Genomic DNA, 19,073 nt, shown 5'->3' on the forward strand with positions numbered 1-19,073 from the left:
TTCTAATGTAATTTCACACCTTCCTTTCTTAATATAACGTTACCGATCTTGTTATAATTTACATTTGATAATGGTGACATGTCGTCGCCGAAACGTCATGTTTTAATATCGCTACTTTTTATTCTGAAATGTTTTTCCAAATCCTTAGTTATCAAAAGTATAAAAAAAGATTACTCAAAATTATCAGTGTACACCGTTAATAAAGTTTTCGATGACGTTAAACGAGGAGGTTAAAAGTTAAGGATCACGATAGGATTAGGGTAGGATTATTTCTGCGTCTGTTAGTTTCCTCCCGTATATACTTTTTAATTAGCTTTGTTACATATTTCCGTTTGCTATTGATCATTAATTTAATTTATCTAAATAATTTACTGCCCAGTGAGGCCACTGACACACATTGGCACTTATCAGTTGGTACAGGCCTGTAGCCAGTATTGAGGGAACAGAGTAGAGACAGAGTAGACATTTGTCCATAGTTGAGTCTGTTAAAAGAAAAATAATTATTGATCTTTCATCAAAACTGTGTAAGGTTGGACATTTTCAGTTACTGCTTGTCGAATTCTTTATAGCTATGGAGTTCGCTAGAAAATACTTTCCGAATAGTTTTGAACACCACGCACTCTGCTTAAAATCATCGGAGTCTCGGAATCTCGAAAGGAGAGCAAGCGGGTGCGCGCACATCCAGTGACGTATGATGACATTGTTAGATTGAGTGAAGCCTCAGCGCGATAATGTTGAAGTTAGACTGAAACCAAATGTTGCAATTATTTACAGAATTTTTTGTTTAAGTAGGTCCACCTGATTGACGCTTAAGCGATTTAAACTGATAGCCGAAAGCAGAAATGAAATTGTTCACAGTAATCGCGATATCATCATTTCAAAATAAGAGGTAGAAATTTAGCCAGTCGATGAATAAAATTATAAGGACCATAGACATAATTAGGCACTTTTGATTATTATGAATGAGACTAGTTTTTTGTGCTTAAAAAACTTGTAAACCAGAAGAGAAGATCATGAACAAGGGAATAAAGAATATAGAAAAATTTACTGTGACCAAACTCTACACCGGGTGACTCAGGATCTTCACAATACTGATAATCGTGTTGGAAGAAATCCCAGGTTTCACAACATAAAGACAAACATAGCTTTCATGTAACCCCCCTAATCCACTACAACAGAGCTAGGGTTCTTTTTTTTTGTGTCATGATCTTTTCAAAACCTGTCTGATTTCGTTAAGGAACTAAACTGGAAGTAAAGCGATCCCTAGTCCGCGACAAAGGCGGATCCTGATTTATTTTAGGTTCAATTTAATGACTGAGATCTAAAACAATTTCTTTACGATCGAGATCTTCGTCAGGGAGTACTTACTCAGCTATTGATAAAGTAGAAGCAAAGTAAATTTATTTTGCGCACGGTTAGATTTGAAGCTAGCAACTTATGGGGCCGTGTAATTAAACAGATATTTAGACAAAAGAGATACACAACATTTGTCCTTAAACTTTGTCCAACAGGTCAAAATTCGTTTCTATAAACGCTTTACACCACTATTATTTAGTCTGGGTTGTCTTTTCTTCCTTTCGACTTCCTTTCTATTTTCTCTCTTTCTCAGTTGCCGACTTGTTACTTCACAGAAACGTGCCATCACAATCATATCTAAATCAGCTTTTGACGTTCTTTTTATAGTTACTTGAGTTGCGTACATAATTAACTGCGATTTTTTCTCAATTATTGATTCTCTCACCCTCCGTTCAATATATGTATTTTATATTTTTATATAGAATGTATACAATGTAATACGTATTTACAAAATGACCAGCTCCCAGTTGGCTTGATAGCTCAGTTGGTAGAGCGCTGCACAGATGAGGAGTTCTCGGATTCAAATCCCGTTCAAGCCTGAATTATTATTTTTAACTGTGATGGTCCCTCATTTATCTTTTCTTTCACCCTTAGTTGAAATCTATGAATTTTACTTCCGTCTCTTTACCTCTAGATGTATCTTACGAATTCACAAAATTACCAACGTTCAAATCACCGCTAAATTTACATGAAGTTTTCGTGCTTAAAAATAGAAGTTTCTCTCTTTCACCCCGCTATAGTAATTTGCTGTTCTTAAGACTGTATCTAGTATTAGCATATACCACACAAGTGAATAGAGGTGATTAACCTCCGAGCAACCGAAGAGAAACAAGATGGTTTCCCGTTTCGGCACGGTCACTTAAGAAGAAAAGATTTCGATAAAAGAGACGGCTATTACAAAAAATACACTGCAAAATTGCAACAAATTTTGGTTTGACGGCATTACATGGTAAGTTATTTAATCTTTCAAACCTCATATTTTAAGGCGAAAAATAAAAATGCAATGCATTATTTACTAAAACTGTCGAGCACTATAATTACAATGTAAACAATTTTTTTTTTTTTTTTTTTTTTTTATTGTTTGCAAAATCACATTACTTACATTACTTACAGTACGGGCTAAATATATCACTAGACAATACAGTATTCTACCTACAATACATGCTTACTGGTTACTTACGCTACTGAACAAAACAGGACTCTACTTACAATTTAATACAGATAGCCTTAAACATAACAGTAACTAGATTACTTACAAACTGCGGGTTACACGCTACTAAAAAAAAAAAAAAAAAAAAAAAAAAAAAAAAAAAAAAAAACAGGAAAGCATTAAGAAAAGGATGAAAATTTTGTTACTGGAAGAAAAAAAAAAAAAAAAAGCGTTTTCGTTAATTTAAATTAATTTTAAATTTCCCATTTTTCAACTTTCCATTGTAAGATTAGCGCTGACTTCAATTCTAGAATATTTGGAGGTTTTTCTAACATTTTACATGAGTAGTAATATTTCTGAGTTTGTACAGTAAGGATCTGGAATTTCCGCATTAATTTTGAGTTAGTACTCGGGGGTGGATCATAGTCTTTAAATAGGTACTGTTGTTTAGATGGAGTAAAATTTACTTTGTGCTTATTATTAAACCATGTTAAGGCTTCTTGAAAAAGTTTTTGGCCTGCAGGGCACTCCAGAAATGCATGTTCCAAGGAATCAGCTGAATTACAGAAAAAAACACTCCTCATTATCTGCTATTTTAAATCGTTTGAGCTCTTTTTTGGTCACTAAAATACGGTGTAACATTTTAAAGGAGAATTGTCTCAGTTTGTTGCTAGTAGAGAGGCGAGGTATATTTTGGAATAATTTTTGCCATTTACATTCTATATCGGGGTATTGTCTGGCCCAAGTTTTTATGGCTGTTGGTGTAACTTCTGCTTTTTCTTGAAAGAGATGATAATAGTCTTTACATTTCATTTTTGAAAGTTTAATCGTTTTGTCCCTAGATAAGACAAATGTATAACAATCATCGAGAATAAAGTTCATAGGTCTGGGTGTAGAAGCTGCCTTTGATTTGAGGTTTGCTGGAATTGATGCCAGGATTTGAAAATAGTTTAGAAAATTAATTTTTATTTTGTACTTGCGATTAAATTCTTCATAAGTTAGGAATTTTCCATTTTCATTCAGAATGTCTTGAATGTAGTAAATTCCATTTTCGGTCCAACTTTTCCAGAACAGCGATTTACCTTCAATAGTTATGTCTTGATTGTTCCATAAAACAAGGTCACTTTTGTATTTATCTTGGCGATTTAGACGTAATTCCTTAAAGTACTCTAGCATTTCTAAGTAGAAAGACGGTAAATTTTTGTCAAGTTTCTTTATATGATAATTACACTTGAGCAAGAAGTTAAGACCTCCATATTTTTCAAAAAAAGCATTTGGAATAGCTGTCCATGCATCGGTAGTTGGACTGTTAAGCAGTCTACCAATCCAACTCAAGCGGAGTGCTTTAACTGTCGTTGCAAAATTTGGAAAGTTCAGGCCACCTTTACTTGTTTCTTGAAAAAGAACTTCCCTTTTTATTTTATCTTTTTTGTTTTTCCATAAAAAATTAAAGAGCTTGGTTTGGACTCTTTTAATAACTTCTTGAGGAACAGTCAACATTGAGGCTGCATACACCAATTTAGAGACTCCTAGAGGTTTAGCAAGCAGGGTTCTTCCCATAAGTGTAAGGTCGCGAGACAACCAGATATTTAATTTAGTTTCCATCTTTTGAATTTTTAGATAAAAATTCAAATTGTTATTTTTGTCTCTATCGTTTGAAAGATAGGTTCCTAAGGTCTTAATTAGGTCCGCTGGAACATCTATCTCTAAGGGTTTGGTTTTGTTGTTTTTCAAAGAGCCTATCCACATAGCCTTTGTCTTTTTGCTGTTTAGCTTTAAACCTGAAATTTCACCAAAGCTCCCCAAAACTGACATACTTCCACGTAATGACATCGTGTCCTTACATATTAATGTAGTGTCGTCAGCGAACTGGCTTAGCTTAGCTTCAATGGAATTAGGTAGTTCAATACCTGTTATTTCCGGATTTTGTCGTATTTTTTGTGCAAGAAGTTCTACACATAGGACGAATAATAGAGGGCTCAGCGGGCATCCTTGCCTTACGCCCCTTGATACTCGAAAATAATTAGTCATGTATCCGCCGTTTATAGCTCCGCTTTCAACATCGCTATAGAGTACTGAAATCCATTTTTGAATGTTCGGGCCAAAATTGAAGAATCTTAAAGTGTGATGAATAAAAGGCCATTCTAATGTATCAAAGGCTTTTTCGAAATCTATAAAGAGTAGTATTCCTGGGACTTTGTTTAATTCGGTAAATTCCATAAGATCATTTAAAAGCCTCACATTTTGACCGATGTATCGTCCTTTTACGAACCCTGTTTGGTTCGAATGAATCAGTTTGGGCATCTTCGTCTCTATTCTTTTTGCAATAGCTCTACCCAATATTTTATAGTCGACATTAAGCAATGTTATTGGACGCCAGTTGCTTAAAACCATAAGATTGTTTTCATCTTTTGGTATTAGCGAAATAATTCCTCTTCTCTGAGATATAGACAGTTTGCCTGTTTGAAAGGCTTCGTTGAAAGAGTCGAGGAGGTTCCTCCATAGCAATTCGAAGAAGATTTCATAAAATTCTTTCGTGAAACCGTCATCACCTGGAGTTTTGTCAGGTTGGAAGCCTTTTAAGGCATTCAGTAGTTCATCTTTTGTCAGTTCTTGCTCAAGTTCGCTTGCTTCGTCTTGAGCTAGTTTTGGATTTTGTAAATCAGAGGAGAAGCGGGCAAAGTTGTCGTCGAAATTATTGTTCTCGTCTTGTGGGATTCTAGCAGTCAGGAAGTTTTTGTAATAGTTTTCTATTTCTTCATTTATCATCCTTAAATCCGTGATTATTTCTCCGTCTATTGTTTTAAGCTGGGTTATAATCTTTTTCTCATAATTCCGTTTTTCCAAGTTAAAAAAGTATTTCGTTGGTTTTTCACCATTCTCAATCCATCTTATTTTTGATCTGAACATCGCCTCCTTTCCCTTTGTATGATAAATTTCGGACAGGTCTTTTTTAAGGTTCTCGTACTCCGTTAGAATATCATCGTCTAGATTTTGATTATTACAAATTTCCTTATCTAGCTCTTCTAACTTACGTTGGATGGCTGTTTCACGGTTTCTCAAATTGAACCTTTTCTTCTTGGAGAAGACAATTGTCATACTTCTTATTTCCATTTTTACCAATTCCCAATACAGTTGACGGCTTTCAATTTCTTTGTATTTCTCTTGAATAGAAGAGTAATTGTTTTTAATTAAATTTATATATTCGTCGTCTTTCAGTAGTGTGTTGTTAAATTTCCATGTACCCGGTCCACGTTTAAATGTTTGATCGATTTCAAGGCTAAGAAAGACAGCTTTATGATCGGGAGCAATTGAGGATCGTGTTTCTGTTTTCTTTACCTTGTTGATTAATTGTTTTGCAATTATGAAGTAATCTATTCTAGACTTTAATTTTTGACTCTTGGTTTCATAAGTATATGTTTTTGTGTTTGGGTGAAGTGTTCTGTAAACATCAACCAAGTTAAGTTCCGCCATCAAACTCACTAAACCATTCCTATAAATTGTTTCTTTCCATGGAAGGCCACCACTTTTGTCTAGATGGCTAAGCGTTGTATTCCAATCTCCTACCATAATGACCCTAGAAACACAGGTTTTAGTTACCAAAAGGTGGGTAATTTTTTGCAGAAATGGAATTTGCAGGTGACAATCCGTTGGTGCATAAATATTGACTAATGATAATTCCTCTGTTGTTAATTTCAAATTCGCAAAGATATACCGCCCTTCTTCATCATTTTCTATGGTTTCTAAGGGAAAGCCGTTTGGTTTCACTAATATACATACACCTCTAGAGTGCTCTGAGCCGTGAGAAAATAATATCTGTCCACCCCATTCAGCACGCCAAATAGTTTCGTCTTCTGTCTTTGAGAATGTTTCTTGAAGGCAAAAAATTGAAGCTTTTTGTTTTTTCAGATAACAGAATATAGCTCTTCTTTTTTCTGCTTTACGAAGGCCACGCACATTCAGTGACAAAATCTTCAAGTTAGACATTGTTTATACAAAACAGTAAGAAACAAAATTCGAGCATAAATTAAGCTAAAGAAAATTAGGCCCCCCAAAAAAGGAAACAAAACACGGACTACAAAATAATTGACACTAAACTAAGGCTAATAACAAAAGGACACTAACGCTTAAATTACTCTTCTGGGATTTATCCGCGTTCGTCCGAAAGTGAAAAAAACAAGCTATGCAAAATCCTAAACCTCCATCCGTCATCGAAGCAAATGAAGCAAAATTTGTAATAATATCAGTTTTGTAACGTGATCGACGATCGAGAGGAAGAGAAAGATAAAGGCTGCGGGCATAATAAATAAACTAAGCTTAAGCTACATATGAAGTATAAACTATCAACGTAATCTGCTAAGGTCCGCCTCACACTTAATTTGAGTAGCAGAGCTACCTTCAGGATCTGTTTTCACATATATTGTGCCATCTAAAGTCCAGATTCTCCAGTTTTGACTTCCTTTTTTTTCTCTGACCTTTTTGAACAATTGTGATCTTAAGGCAGTCAAATTCTCGTTGATATAGATTTTGTGAGCTCCTTCGATAAAATCTTCGAAATTTGTCCTGCGTAGCTTTTTCCTGTTCTTGTATAGTCTATTTCTACTGTAATAATTTGTAAACCGGACAATAATCGGCCTAGGCCGAGTATTACCTTTCTTCATCCGGTGCGCTATATCGATGTCCTCAGGCTCTAGATTGACATTCAAGCGTTTAGCGAGGTTGAGCACGATTTCCTCTGTATCTTCTCTTTCCTGTTCGGGAATCCCGTATATTTCTAAGTTGAATTTTCTTGAATACTGTTCCAAGTTGTCGTGCATTTTTGTCGCTTCTTCCAATTTCTTCTCTAAAATATTTCCCTGCTCGACGCTTGACTGGAGCTTGTTTTCCAACTGGTCAACTTTCTTCTCTAGTTCGTTGTTTTTCTCGTTAACTGCCTTCATTGTATCTTTAAGCTTCTGGTTTTCTTTCTTCATGTCTTCCACGTCTGCTTGGGTGAATTGTATGCTCTTTTGAAGCTCTTCACAATGTGTCTTTAACGCTTTATGCTCATTAATGAGAAGATTTGTATTTGCTTCGATGCGTACCACAACCTCCCATATCGCTGCTAACGCTGGAACCTGAGGGTCGCTTCTTGATACGCCTACATTGCTCGCATCATCTACAACGTCCGCCATTTGTCGGGTGTTGCCAGCACGTTTTGCTTCTGGCGTTCCCTGCGAATTTTCGCTACTTAAACTGCTCATTTCTTCTCTTTTACGTCTACCGGTTTTCTTCTTCGTTCCCTGGTCTTTCCCTTCCATTTTTTTTTATGGTTTTTACATGTCTGCTTCGAGACCCAGACGGAGCTTAGAAGTTTGCGTCCGTCGCCATTGCCGCTCGTCCCAGTCACAGTGACAATGTAAACAATGAAACAGCTAATGTTTTGCAGTATGGTTTCAACAACAGGACAAATTTCACACAACAATCGACGAAAAGACACGTAGCAACTAAACAAGTGCCGGTAGAAGTTTTAATTGTCTGCAAGAAAGCGAGACGGAACTTTCTACAATAAGAAATCGCTTACCACGCGGCGGGCGAGATTTTAAAATTTCTCACCATTTTTCGGTATATTGTCAAAAATAAAGTGATTTTTGGTCCACTTCTTATTCAGCTTGTGTGGTATATATATACTAAAGCAATTATTCACCTCAGTGTCGGTGAAAGTTTTTCATTTGACAAACCAAACTCCCCTACAACTAACGTAAATTGCTTTCTGCAGACTTTATAACGCAAAGTTATTCTGCCTCAATTAATTAGTCGATTGACCTTGCTAGGTGAGTAACTCTTTATCCCTTGTTAGCGCTAATCGTGTTTTCGCGAAAGGAACGTAATTGAAGAAGGTATTTAAACCCTAGCGTAGGGTGATTTACTAGTGGACTAGCACTTATCGGCTCTCCAGGAACCGGGATCTGGTTGTTGAAGTCTAAATGTATGTCACAAGCAGTCTATTAGTCTTGCTATCGACTGTCGCACTCTCTGATGCTTCTTGCCTCTCCCCAGTGTTTCTGGTATTTCTAGCATTTCTAGCTCTGTGTGTCCGTACCACTGGTAATTCTTACAAAGTTGAGACGCCGCGTGTTGTTGTTCGTCGAAATCGTGTCCACTTTCAAAAGACAAATCAGTGATCCGTTACCACCATCAGCAGATGCTGAAGTACCCAAGCACTTTGTTCCGCAATCGGACCAGTGGCATTCTCCGGTAACTTCACCCGCTCTCAGTCAAGAAGATACATCGTTAGACTACTGGCTATTATCAGCCGACTACTATAAGAGGTTTTTCCAGCTGCAGCACAGCCTCCCATTAAGCAAGTGAGATCTGAGCGTCTACGAAGACCATCAAAGCACTTAAAGGACTTTGTTTCGCCTAAGCCATAAGCTCCTCTGAAGACACTGATTAACGCGTTATGATAGAGCTCTAGTATTTATTTGCCAAGGTGTGATTTACTCAATTTCATGTTATTTTGCAAGAGAAAAGCTTTAATTTTTTTATTTCCATTATTAAAGGAAGGTTGTTACAATAAGACGCTGCGTAATTAGCACACGAGAACTATTGCGTCTGATCCAGTTCCTGCTATTTCTACTCATTTAAATTTTCATTTAGTGCTTGTTAGTTTGGCAGTTGTCTCTCGTGTTATTACAAATTGTACATTGCATTACATTACATTATATTACGTTACGTTACGTCACCTTGCATTACATCACATAACATGACCCCACCTCACCTCACCTTACTTTACATTGAATTCCATTGCACTGCATTGCAGTAAAAAAAAATGCTACATTGCAATGTTTGTAAGTGAAAAACGGAAAGCAAGCTCAGTTTCAGTAACTGTAGATGAAGCAACGGGTTTCGGGAAATTATCAAACACGCTAAAAAGTAGCGGACTGTGAACTATATTTTCATACAGCTGATTAATTTTTAAAGCTGTGGATCTGTAGTAACTGTGATGTTAAAACCATGAGACTTAAATTCACTTTTTTATTGGATAAAAATACCTAGCCTGCAGTGCAGGCGTTTTTCATGGGCGAGTGCTGAATAATAAATTTACGTTGCGTATTTGAAGGAAGGGTCACTTTTGACTCGCTCCAGCCCTCTCGCGCTTTGACAGCAACGAAGGATTATTCAGCGCTCCCGCTCCAAAAATACGCCTTGCAGGCTAAAAAATACCCTCAACATTTGTACATCGTATTTGCATACTTCCCAAGAACGATACCTTTACAATATATGTTAAAATCATTTACATTTTATGTAAACACTATGAAAAACCTATGAGAATATACCAAACTGGTATTGTCCAAGTACAATACCACTATTGAAACACTTAAAATTGGCACAGCTTATAGCTGAATGTTAAATACAAGATTGTCAGTTTCTATCGAGGACAATGCCAAAGGCACACGTGGAGTCTACAATAAATAAAGCAATAGAAAAAAAAGGGAGAGTTTGCGTTTGCCTAAGATGTTGGGCTTGAACAGGTTTCGAGGCTGCACTTAGAATGAGATATGAGCCAAGAATTAGGTTAAATTTGCTTTTACCGTCATCTCCTCCCACACACACGCCCTCATTTCCGAACGTGAAGCGAAGGTAAGAATATTTGAGCGGAAAACTGAAAGGGGCGCTTGATTCAAACACCAGCAAAGAGCCAATCTGGTGAGGTTTCAAAATGTCATCCGAAGATTTGTAAAATTTGAAATATCCTACTGATCTGCTACCTTTACATTTGAGTCTCCAAACTGCAAACTCTTCGTTTATCGGACTTGCCCTTGAAGAAATTGCAGCCGTTTTCATTTGTGACATTCTTGTGTTGTCATCTGTTTAATTTTGATATAACAAGCTAAAAGTCGAACCCCTAAGATTACCTGCAGCTTATACAACACAAGATCGGGACATTTCTAAATACACCCTTTCAGGTGTCTGGTTTACGGCTATTTCAATAAACGTTGTCAGGTCTCAAGCTCACCCGACGACACAGAAAGGTATAGTATAGGCAGCTTTAAACCTTTACAATTCTGTTGTAATTTCGTGACGACCGTCAAATTACAACTGAATTGTGAAGGTATAAAGCTACCTAAAGTACCTTTCTGCGTTGTCGGGTGAGCTTGAGGCTTTAATAGCCGACAACGTTAATTGAAATAGCTGTAGGGGACAATAATTCCAAAGACTGCAAGATTTTCCGAATAATAAACAGTATGCCGAGGGTATTATCATCCGACGAACCAGCAAGTCGGAAACGGGTTTATATATTTTGTAACCCTATGAGTAATTTTTCAAACGCGCGTGTTTTATAGTGAAAAGGACAAAACAGCTAGTGACAGCTACGGGGTCAAAGTAGCCCAATAAATGCAAGCTTACAAGTTTACTAGATTCATTAAACTGTTATTGGATTACAAAAACTAAGATCTAAAGCTGCGACGTTAGTTCCTTGTTTTTCACGACGAAAAAAATCGGACGACTGTTGTTGCCTGGTAAATGCCTTTTGATTTTGTAGCACGGGATGTCTTTTGTCCAATGAGAACGCGCGGAAATTAATTGGTGAGTTATCATTTCAGGTAACATCAGCGAAATATGCGGATCTTGTATGGTATGGTCAGCTTTAAGCATCGTGTCAATATCTCTCTGACTCTGGCATATTTTTGAAGGACACCAGCCCGAGTTCCCTCATTATATGCCAGTTAACGTTTGCATAACCCATGTTTGTTAAACATCTCATGACTTCTTTATTTGTTGCATGATTTGCGCTCGCCTGGAACCACTTTAAAAGAACAGCATGGCAGCATTCTTTTCCACGGCCCTGTTCTTCGTATTCAATAGCATCAATTAGAGGTTCTGGCACCCTCGGGTTGAGATATCTGGCCAGTGTCTTCCATAAGCTTCCCTGCTGTAATTTCTCAGCAACCACAGAACGTACATTATCGCTGACAGGTTTGTTGATCATCTCTTCAGCTAAGGAAAACAAATTTACATTACAAAACGGCTAAACTCCATTTCCAACTTCGCGATTGGTGTCAAGTTTTCAACGTCAGGCCAAATTAAACAAACCAAGTGTCTAGCCTTCTGAAGGGCAGAAAACGGCCACATCGTCATAAAACAAAAAGTACAATGTTAGGAATTTTCAATAGTTCTGTCCCAGAGTTTAAGCTTGGAGTTAGAAGAATGTAGATCTGAGTTTAAAGTAAGAACCATCAGCTACTATTCTCGAGTAGGTTTGATGTTTAACTCTGCAGTGAGGTGACCTTTTCGCTCATTGCGTAAAATGGAAAAAAAAAAAAAAAGATTGTTTTTAATTTTGGTAGCCTCCTGGTCAGCTAATACATTCTCAATAAATCACTAATAAGCTGCTGGACAGTGTTTTCCAAGAACAATGTTTGGCTGGTGAGATTTAACGGGAAAGAAGGAATCTGAACACGGTTTGTGATTTGTGACGTTTTAGTAAAGCCACCAGGAGAATGAAGGCTTTCGATAATCAGAAAAACAAGGAGAGTCCCATAAACCTGCTGTTGTCAAATATACACGTACCTTTAATAAGACGGTCTTTTATGTGCTCCAGACCTGGACCACCTTCTTCTAGCTTATCAACGATATTATCAAAGCACTTTTGTTGGTCTTGCGGTGACAGTTTTGAAAGAGCCTTTAAAAAATTCTTCTTTACATCTGCCTCAGAACATGTCGAAGCTAAATCCAAGTGATTTTTGTAAACATCGCCTTTACCAATCTCCTTTAAGACCCCACTGCATGCTGTCAGAATGCCATATGGACCCGTTAAAGGAGCGTCGAGAAGTGTCTCCTCATCAAAAGGCAACCCAAAGAACTCGACAGGCGTTTTCTACGAAGGGACAATAATGAAAAGTTTTTTATTCATAGGGGAACGGCCACCGCCCACGTGATGTACTTTCTTTCCTACCTTTCTCACATCCCCATCAAGAAATTATCGTCCAATCGAGCGGATTGACCGAGTCAGATTCAGTGCCGAGGTGCCCATGAGCTACGATCCAAAGGCACTGATAAAAAAGAAATCTCAAGGATCCTCTTATCCGCCCTTCTTGGACTGAAGGGATTTTATGAACCAAACTGGAATGTATGGAAAAGGGCAGGGATATCTGTCGTTTAGGTATTGAAATGGGGCCTTTCAAAGTATCTCGAATCTTTATCAGTCAAACAGCCTTGCTCTATATACGCTCTAAGCCTTGGTACAAAGGAAACGATCTATGGCCACACAAAACCATATTCCACATATAAAACTTTTATCATAAGCTACATGCGATGTAATAAAAAAATTAAAAAAGCAACGAAAAGCAAACAAACGAAGCAAATGAGAACCAGCATATTTATCAGTTAGTTTAAAAAGGTTTTTATGTACTAACATGTACATAAGAGGTAAACTTGGGCTCTTCAATTATTTCTTCTTTATTACGCACAGAATAGCTATAGTCCAGTTTCAAAATCATCAAGACCGCTGGATAAAAAGACAAAGACGCACTTCTAAAGGTTAGCTCAATCTGAAGTAAATTATTCACAAATACCAGTAGGAAATTTCTGAATTCTAAAATAAAACAAAACACAGAGTTGTGAAAACTTCTTCTCACTGGTATTTGTGAATATTTTTCTTCAGATTGAGGCTAAATAAACAATAGCCTCCATCTGGCACGAAAATATGCTCAGATATTTGTCCGCGGACATTATCTGTTCCGAGAAGCGAACAGTTTTCCAAGAGCGAAGCTCGAGGAAAACTGTGAGCTTCGAGGAACAGATAATGTCCAAGGACAAATATCTGAGCATATTTTTAAAGCCAGATGGAGGCTACTGTGGTTGTTATCCTTCAAATATTTTTCGCAACATGTAGCAACGAGCTTGAGTATTTGAAAATTTTGTTTAAGAACAGTTTCCCGTCAAAAACGTTTAGAGAGTATGTTGTTTTCTGATACTGCTTTATCGACCAGCAGGTTTATCTCTCCTCCTGTCACAAAAGCAAACCGTTCACCATCTTGACCTTAACTTTAATTGTAAACAAGACGCGCCTTGCAGTTTTTGAAATTGGGGAATATCACTTGGGGAATATCATCGGATATTCCCCAGTTTTAGCTGGGGTATATTCGGTCACGTGAGGCATTTAGACCAATCGCGCGTGAGCGAAAATATTTGATGGATTATAACCCTGTATAAATGCGTCTTTTGTCTTTTTATTCCGCGGTCTTGGTGAATTCGAAACTGGACTATTGCTTTTGCTGGTCAGAAAACTAATTCAACATGGGAGGAGTCCACTGCTTCTTGTGTCATAGTGTAAGTTATCCTTCAATTCAGTTATAGCTACGACAGGTCATCTATGATATTTCCAGTACAGCAAGAAACCTAAGGGTTCTTCGTAACCTTTCATCCAAGCAAGTTCCCTGCTTCATTTTTGAAAAGGCTTAACCCAGATTTTAAATATCGGGAGTGTAAATGACAAATTTTAGAAAACAGTTTCTTAAACCATCAGGTTAATGAACAAAGAATAATCATACAACCAATCATAGCAACTTTCGTAAAGTTGCTAACCAGTGACAACACATCAGATGGACGAATTAAGTAACGACCTTATCTTTGATCTACATGAATGAAGGGGATATAAAACCTGGTCTTTTTGGTCCACATCTTCACCACCACCAAGAAGGATTTTAACAGTCTCGTACTGTCCACTGATCGAAGCTTTGTGTAATGCGGTTCTTGATGCCTGTTGAAAAGTGCATGTATCAAGGTACAGGTAAACAGCGGGATAATAAGCTCTTGGTAATATTTGTCCCTACCCAAGCAGGCAAGCTTGTTAGCCTTCCTACCACCACCCATTCATCTCAGGGAAAACCAAAAGCATTACTTCGTCTGGTACGAACGTTCCCCCCAGGCTAAACAACGCCACCCGGTGGTCTTAACAAGGCTTATGACCAGGCTTTCCTCCCGTCTAGGCCATGATTTAACCATATAAAGGGAACTCCCACTCTTGAAAAAAGATTACCTTTTGATTACTTCAGAGACCACCTAATTTGACATTTCTTTGCAAAACGTAGAAATAGCATGACGTTACAGATGAAAAAGGGTACAATTTTCACTTACAGTCTTTTTGAATTTTCACCGTGCCCCCACTTAAATTTCGCCTTTTTGGTGTCATATTGTTCTTGCTATTCTAAGGAAGGAGAAGGTCCTTTGTATGCATCACCGTGGCAGTCACATGGTGTCATTTAATCCAAAATGTCGGCGGGCTTATTCATGAAAATGTCGCTTCTACTTGTTACGACGAATTGGAATCTAACAAAAATTTCACGGCTACGTTATAACAGAAGAGATTCCTTTTAAATGCCCAACGCAAGCGAACAAATACTTCTTAGTAGAGTCTTAGTAGACTTCATCTATCTTACTGGACTTGTGGGAGAAGTTGCCTTTAAACTCTGGTTATAGATCAAATTAAAACAAAACCATTCTTTAACGTTACCTTTCTCTGAGTCAACACACACAATGGAATAAAATGTGATTGGAATGGATAAATTTAAGAACAATAAAAAAAGGGCAGAAAATAGATATCCATCATCTTACTTTGGCCTTTTTAGCTCTAACTACCCAGTCCTTGTTATGTTCCTTGTCCTAACAAGATGAACGAAAAACATTCACACGTGCAATTCAATTAAGAATTCTATTGATAGCTTCAAGTATTAGCAAAGACATTATTAATACTCGAAAAACCAGAGTATGTCAGTAGTACTTTAGGATTAACCTGGGGATGCCATAATAAATCATGCAATATCTGCTTTATCAAATGTGCCACCTATGCAAATATACATTACATCTAACATTTAAAACTACCTATTAGGATCCACTGAAGATCTCCAGTTACATTCCTCACATCCAGAGATTGCAGAGATTTGCCGTAGCAATGCATCTCATTAGATCCATGGTTTCTTCTTGCTTCTCACAATTCTAGTGTTTTAGCTTTGCAAACCTTCTCACAAAGTTGATGTTTCTTTGGATTTCAAGATGGCGAATAAGAGAATGATGCACTTACAATGAACGTACATTTACCCCCCATAGCAACTAATATGAGGGTTGCAGAATGTCCTCAAGAGACCAGTGTGGGAGCTACCTTACAGAATGTTCGAACTTATGATTGTCACTGATATACTTCGGACAAAAAACTTTTGGATGATTTCTTGGAACTTTTCAGATGTTTTTTTTTTGTCCTGAAATTTCGGACGTAACACCCTAGAACGACACAAAGGGCAAGTAATGTTAGACGTTCAGTTTGAACGCAACAAACTAGACGACACACTCTGAGCAAGGATGGAACAAAACAATGAAAAGAGTGCATAAATACAAAATAGGTGGAGGAGCTCACAAGGCCAAAAGCCATGAAGTTAGGAACGCAACCTGTGAACTTAAGAATGGTACAGGAAAAAAATTATCTGCCCAAGGCAATTACTTGGACGCCCCAGGCTACTGGACGCCTAGTAGGCAACAACTCTGCGTAACCTGGTTGTACATTTAGCTTTCCAACTTGTCGACTTTGAAGACCCTCTCATTCAGTTTAAAGAAGAAAGTTTAACATCTAAATTATTTAACCTGGCGAATGGAGTCACGCTACTGAGCTTTTTTGTAAACCTCGCTTGTTCTTAAACGCTTCAAATCGCAATGATTTGCGCATTAACCTAAATATACGTAATCGAAAGGTTGGGACGATAAAATACTCAGGCTGTATTTTTGGACGGAACATTTTTCTGGAACTGTTTTTGTCAGAAAATTCACTGAACCGGACAATTTTGCTAGTAAGGTATTCCAATGCTGTGGTCACTTACAACTTCAAAATAATGAAAGAAGGCAGTCAGTCTGTCCGTAATCCGATAGTGACTATAAACGACTGTTCCACTGGTCACCAAGGACAATTTGCAGTCTTCTTCCCTCCACTTTCCTGTTGCACTGAGGCCCATTATCAAAGTGCTCCATAATGCTCTTATTGCAATTACTGAGAAAGTCACTACGCTATTGCCAGTGTACGCCCTCAATTTATTCCTTTCCGTTACTTGATCATGTTTAAAATGAACAAGAAACATAGAGAAGTCCTACCTCCTGAAACTCTGAACTTGTGTCAGTCCATCTTGCACTCGCTCGTTGATCTGTTTCAGTTTGTTGCGAAGGCAAGGCAGTGGCGCCTGCTGCACCTGGTTATTAATAATTTAAACACAGTTAAACACACCATAAGAAAGCTAATAATACAGAGAACAATTTGCGGTTAGCGTGACATATTTAAAACATTTGATTACGTTGAAACACGAGTTCAAAAATGAATTTAGCGCAAATGTGACGTTTCGAGGGCATCTGATTTAAAGTCAAGGAAATATATAAAAATATTAGGGGTGCAGACAGTAGTAAGCCGCTAGCTAGCTATACATATCTCACCCCATAGAAATGTAAACCGCCATGAGACTTGGTGATATGTGCGGTATATAGGAATTCAGTCATTCATTCATTCATAAACATTGAAAATTAAAACTTCTATACTAATTTCTTCAAGTTTCAAGCAGATTTCCACGACACTTAACATTGTTGTTAAATTCATCTTGGCCAATGTATCAGTGACCTCGTTTTTAACTTTAATTCCATGTTTAAGAACGTCACTCTTACCGGGAATTGAACTATTGCATTCAATTATTCTGAACATGTTCAATTCTACAAGATACTTATGACTGCAAGAAGATGAGCATATAAAAAGTGAGGCCTGAAACACTCAATTATAACGCATAAAATCAAAATGGCATCCAATAGCACAAGTGGCCCTCGCACAAAAAAATACCGAGTCCTCGGAGAAGAGCACGACAGTGAGAAAGAAAATTTCATTTACGCAAATATCCTGTAATAAATAAATTCTTCTTTAGCCGCACGTCAGGCCAGTAACGTTTGAACGACCAGAGCCACACCCATTGCCTCTATTAGAGAACCCAAGATATCAGCTCTGAAAGAATTGATCCACGCGTTCTATGCAGCGCACAGCGCCTATAAGCAGCATGAACCAATTATGCTTGATTTCAGTAATACTGTGACTTTTCTTCAGTCCGTCACCTGATAGGGTGGTTGCCAAAAAATCAATATTACGATGTATCTACCGCTATAAAAATTTTCTTAAGTTCATCACAAACTGACCTGCCAATTCCATGAGAACTTTCTTACACAGAAAATAATTTTCTTCTTCAATGCATGTCTTCAATTTCACTGTTCTTAGATTGAGCCTTCTCTTCATTTCTTCAGTCACAAGAAATCCCTCAGCTTTGTTATTAAGGTGACCACATTGATAGTCACTCCACAAACTTTCAAGGCTTTCCAGGGAAGGACACCGAACCATTATTTCTAGTGAACCTACGTCTACGGACTCTAAGGCTAAGTTGTAAGCCTTTATAATATACTCAATAAAGGCACTGACTCCTTCAGCTGAAGATAGTCTGTGGTGACTTGTGTACACTTGTATTTGGCGCGTTAAAATTTCATTGACTATTTCCTTCTGTTCGTCACTTAGATCTTGGGTGGTGATTACTAGCCTGATGACAGCTCCTGAAAATCAAGACAAGGTCACTGAGATGTGAGTTGACTGTTTATTTTCCTTTGAAATCAACAACTGCCTTCGGCTGTTAACCCAGACAGCTACGTCCCCCCAAAAAGGAATATCTCACCACACACATAGCAAGGGACTCTAAAAAACTGTTAGGTATACTGTTACTCCAAATTGCTTCATGGTACATTCATGTGGGCCTTCTGTGATGTCTGCAACGTTAGTCACGGACACACCTACGACACAACTTGTAATTACAGGGGATGACAAAGACATTTAGTTTCTAAAAGAAACGTTATGTACCTAGGTCTGGAGCGGCTCCTGAAATGTTTGACCTCCTTGCAATATGAGAAGAAACGTTCCTCAAGGATGAAGCATCTCCACTTGTTTCAGACGCTTTCTTTTCTTCATCAGGTACCTGGAAAAGTTGTTGCTCTGAGGCTGCTCCGTACATTGCCTCTGGTGCATCAGCAACAAACTCTTCCACCCTTCCATCTGAGGCATCTGCCAAAAAAAAAAAACTTCTACATATGCGTTATTGACCAAGCGTGAGGTCAAGATGGCTGGATATTGGCCAAGTTCTTTTTTTGCGTTTTTATGGACCGAGACGAAGTCGAGGTCCATAAAAACGCAAAAAAAGAACGAGGCCAATATCCAGCCATCTTGACCGAACAAGCTTGGTCAATAAAGGATTTATTATATGGCTTTACCTTCAAGTTAAAACTACAACAGCAAAACAAAACAGGACACGAAACTGCTCTACTCGGAAAGAAATACTTCATAGCCGGCCGGTGCAAGATTTATTTTCAGTCCATTTTTGGATTAGCATGTAATCGTGGAAAACAAGGAATCCTAAATTATCTTAGGGCTCTAACTTTATAATGGCTTGAAGGGAGTATACAGCTATTGAGAACGAAAAATTTAGATTTTCGCAATAGCGGGAAGATTTTAATAGAAACCGGCAAACCC

General features: G+C 37.7%; 2 protein-coding genes and 1 long non-coding RNA gene across 6 annotated transcripts in view; 1 reads left to right on the forward strand and 2 right to left on the reverse strand.

Annotated features, from left to right (window-relative positions):
• Nucleotides 1-19,073, forward strand: part of LOC146462742 (uncharacterized) — a 93,000-nt gene that overhangs the window by 41,914 nt on the left and 32,013 nt on the right. The window lies entirely within an intron of this gene.
• LOC146462743 (uncharacterized) overlaps nucleotides 1-19,073 on the reverse strand; it is a 142,569-nt gene that overhangs the window by 41,813 nt on the left and 81,683 nt on the right. The window lies entirely within an intron of this gene.
• Nucleotides 8,987-19,073, reverse strand: part of LOC146462746 (uncharacterized) — an 87,224-nt gene continuing 77,137 nt past the window's right edge. The window contains exons 13-14 of the mRNA XM_085085228.1: nucleotides 12,062-12,368; nucleotides 8,987-11,488 (exon numbers count right to left, since the gene is read on the reverse strand). Coding sequence (XP_084941354.1) covers nucleotides 11,151-11,488; nucleotides 12,062-12,368 — 645 coding nt within the window. The 3' untranslated portion in view covers nucleotides 8,987-11,150. The remainder of the gene's footprint in view (nucleotides 11,489-12,061; nucleotides 12,369-19,073) is intronic.

This window comes from Pavona decussata, unplaced genomic scaffold, assembly GCF_977016875.1.
Source record: "Pavona decussata unplaced genomic scaffold, jaPavDecu1.1 SCAFFOLD_185, whole genome shotgun sequence".
Lineage (NCBI taxonomy): Eukaryota > Metazoa > Cnidaria > Anthozoa > Scleractinia > Agariciidae > Pavona > Pavona decussata.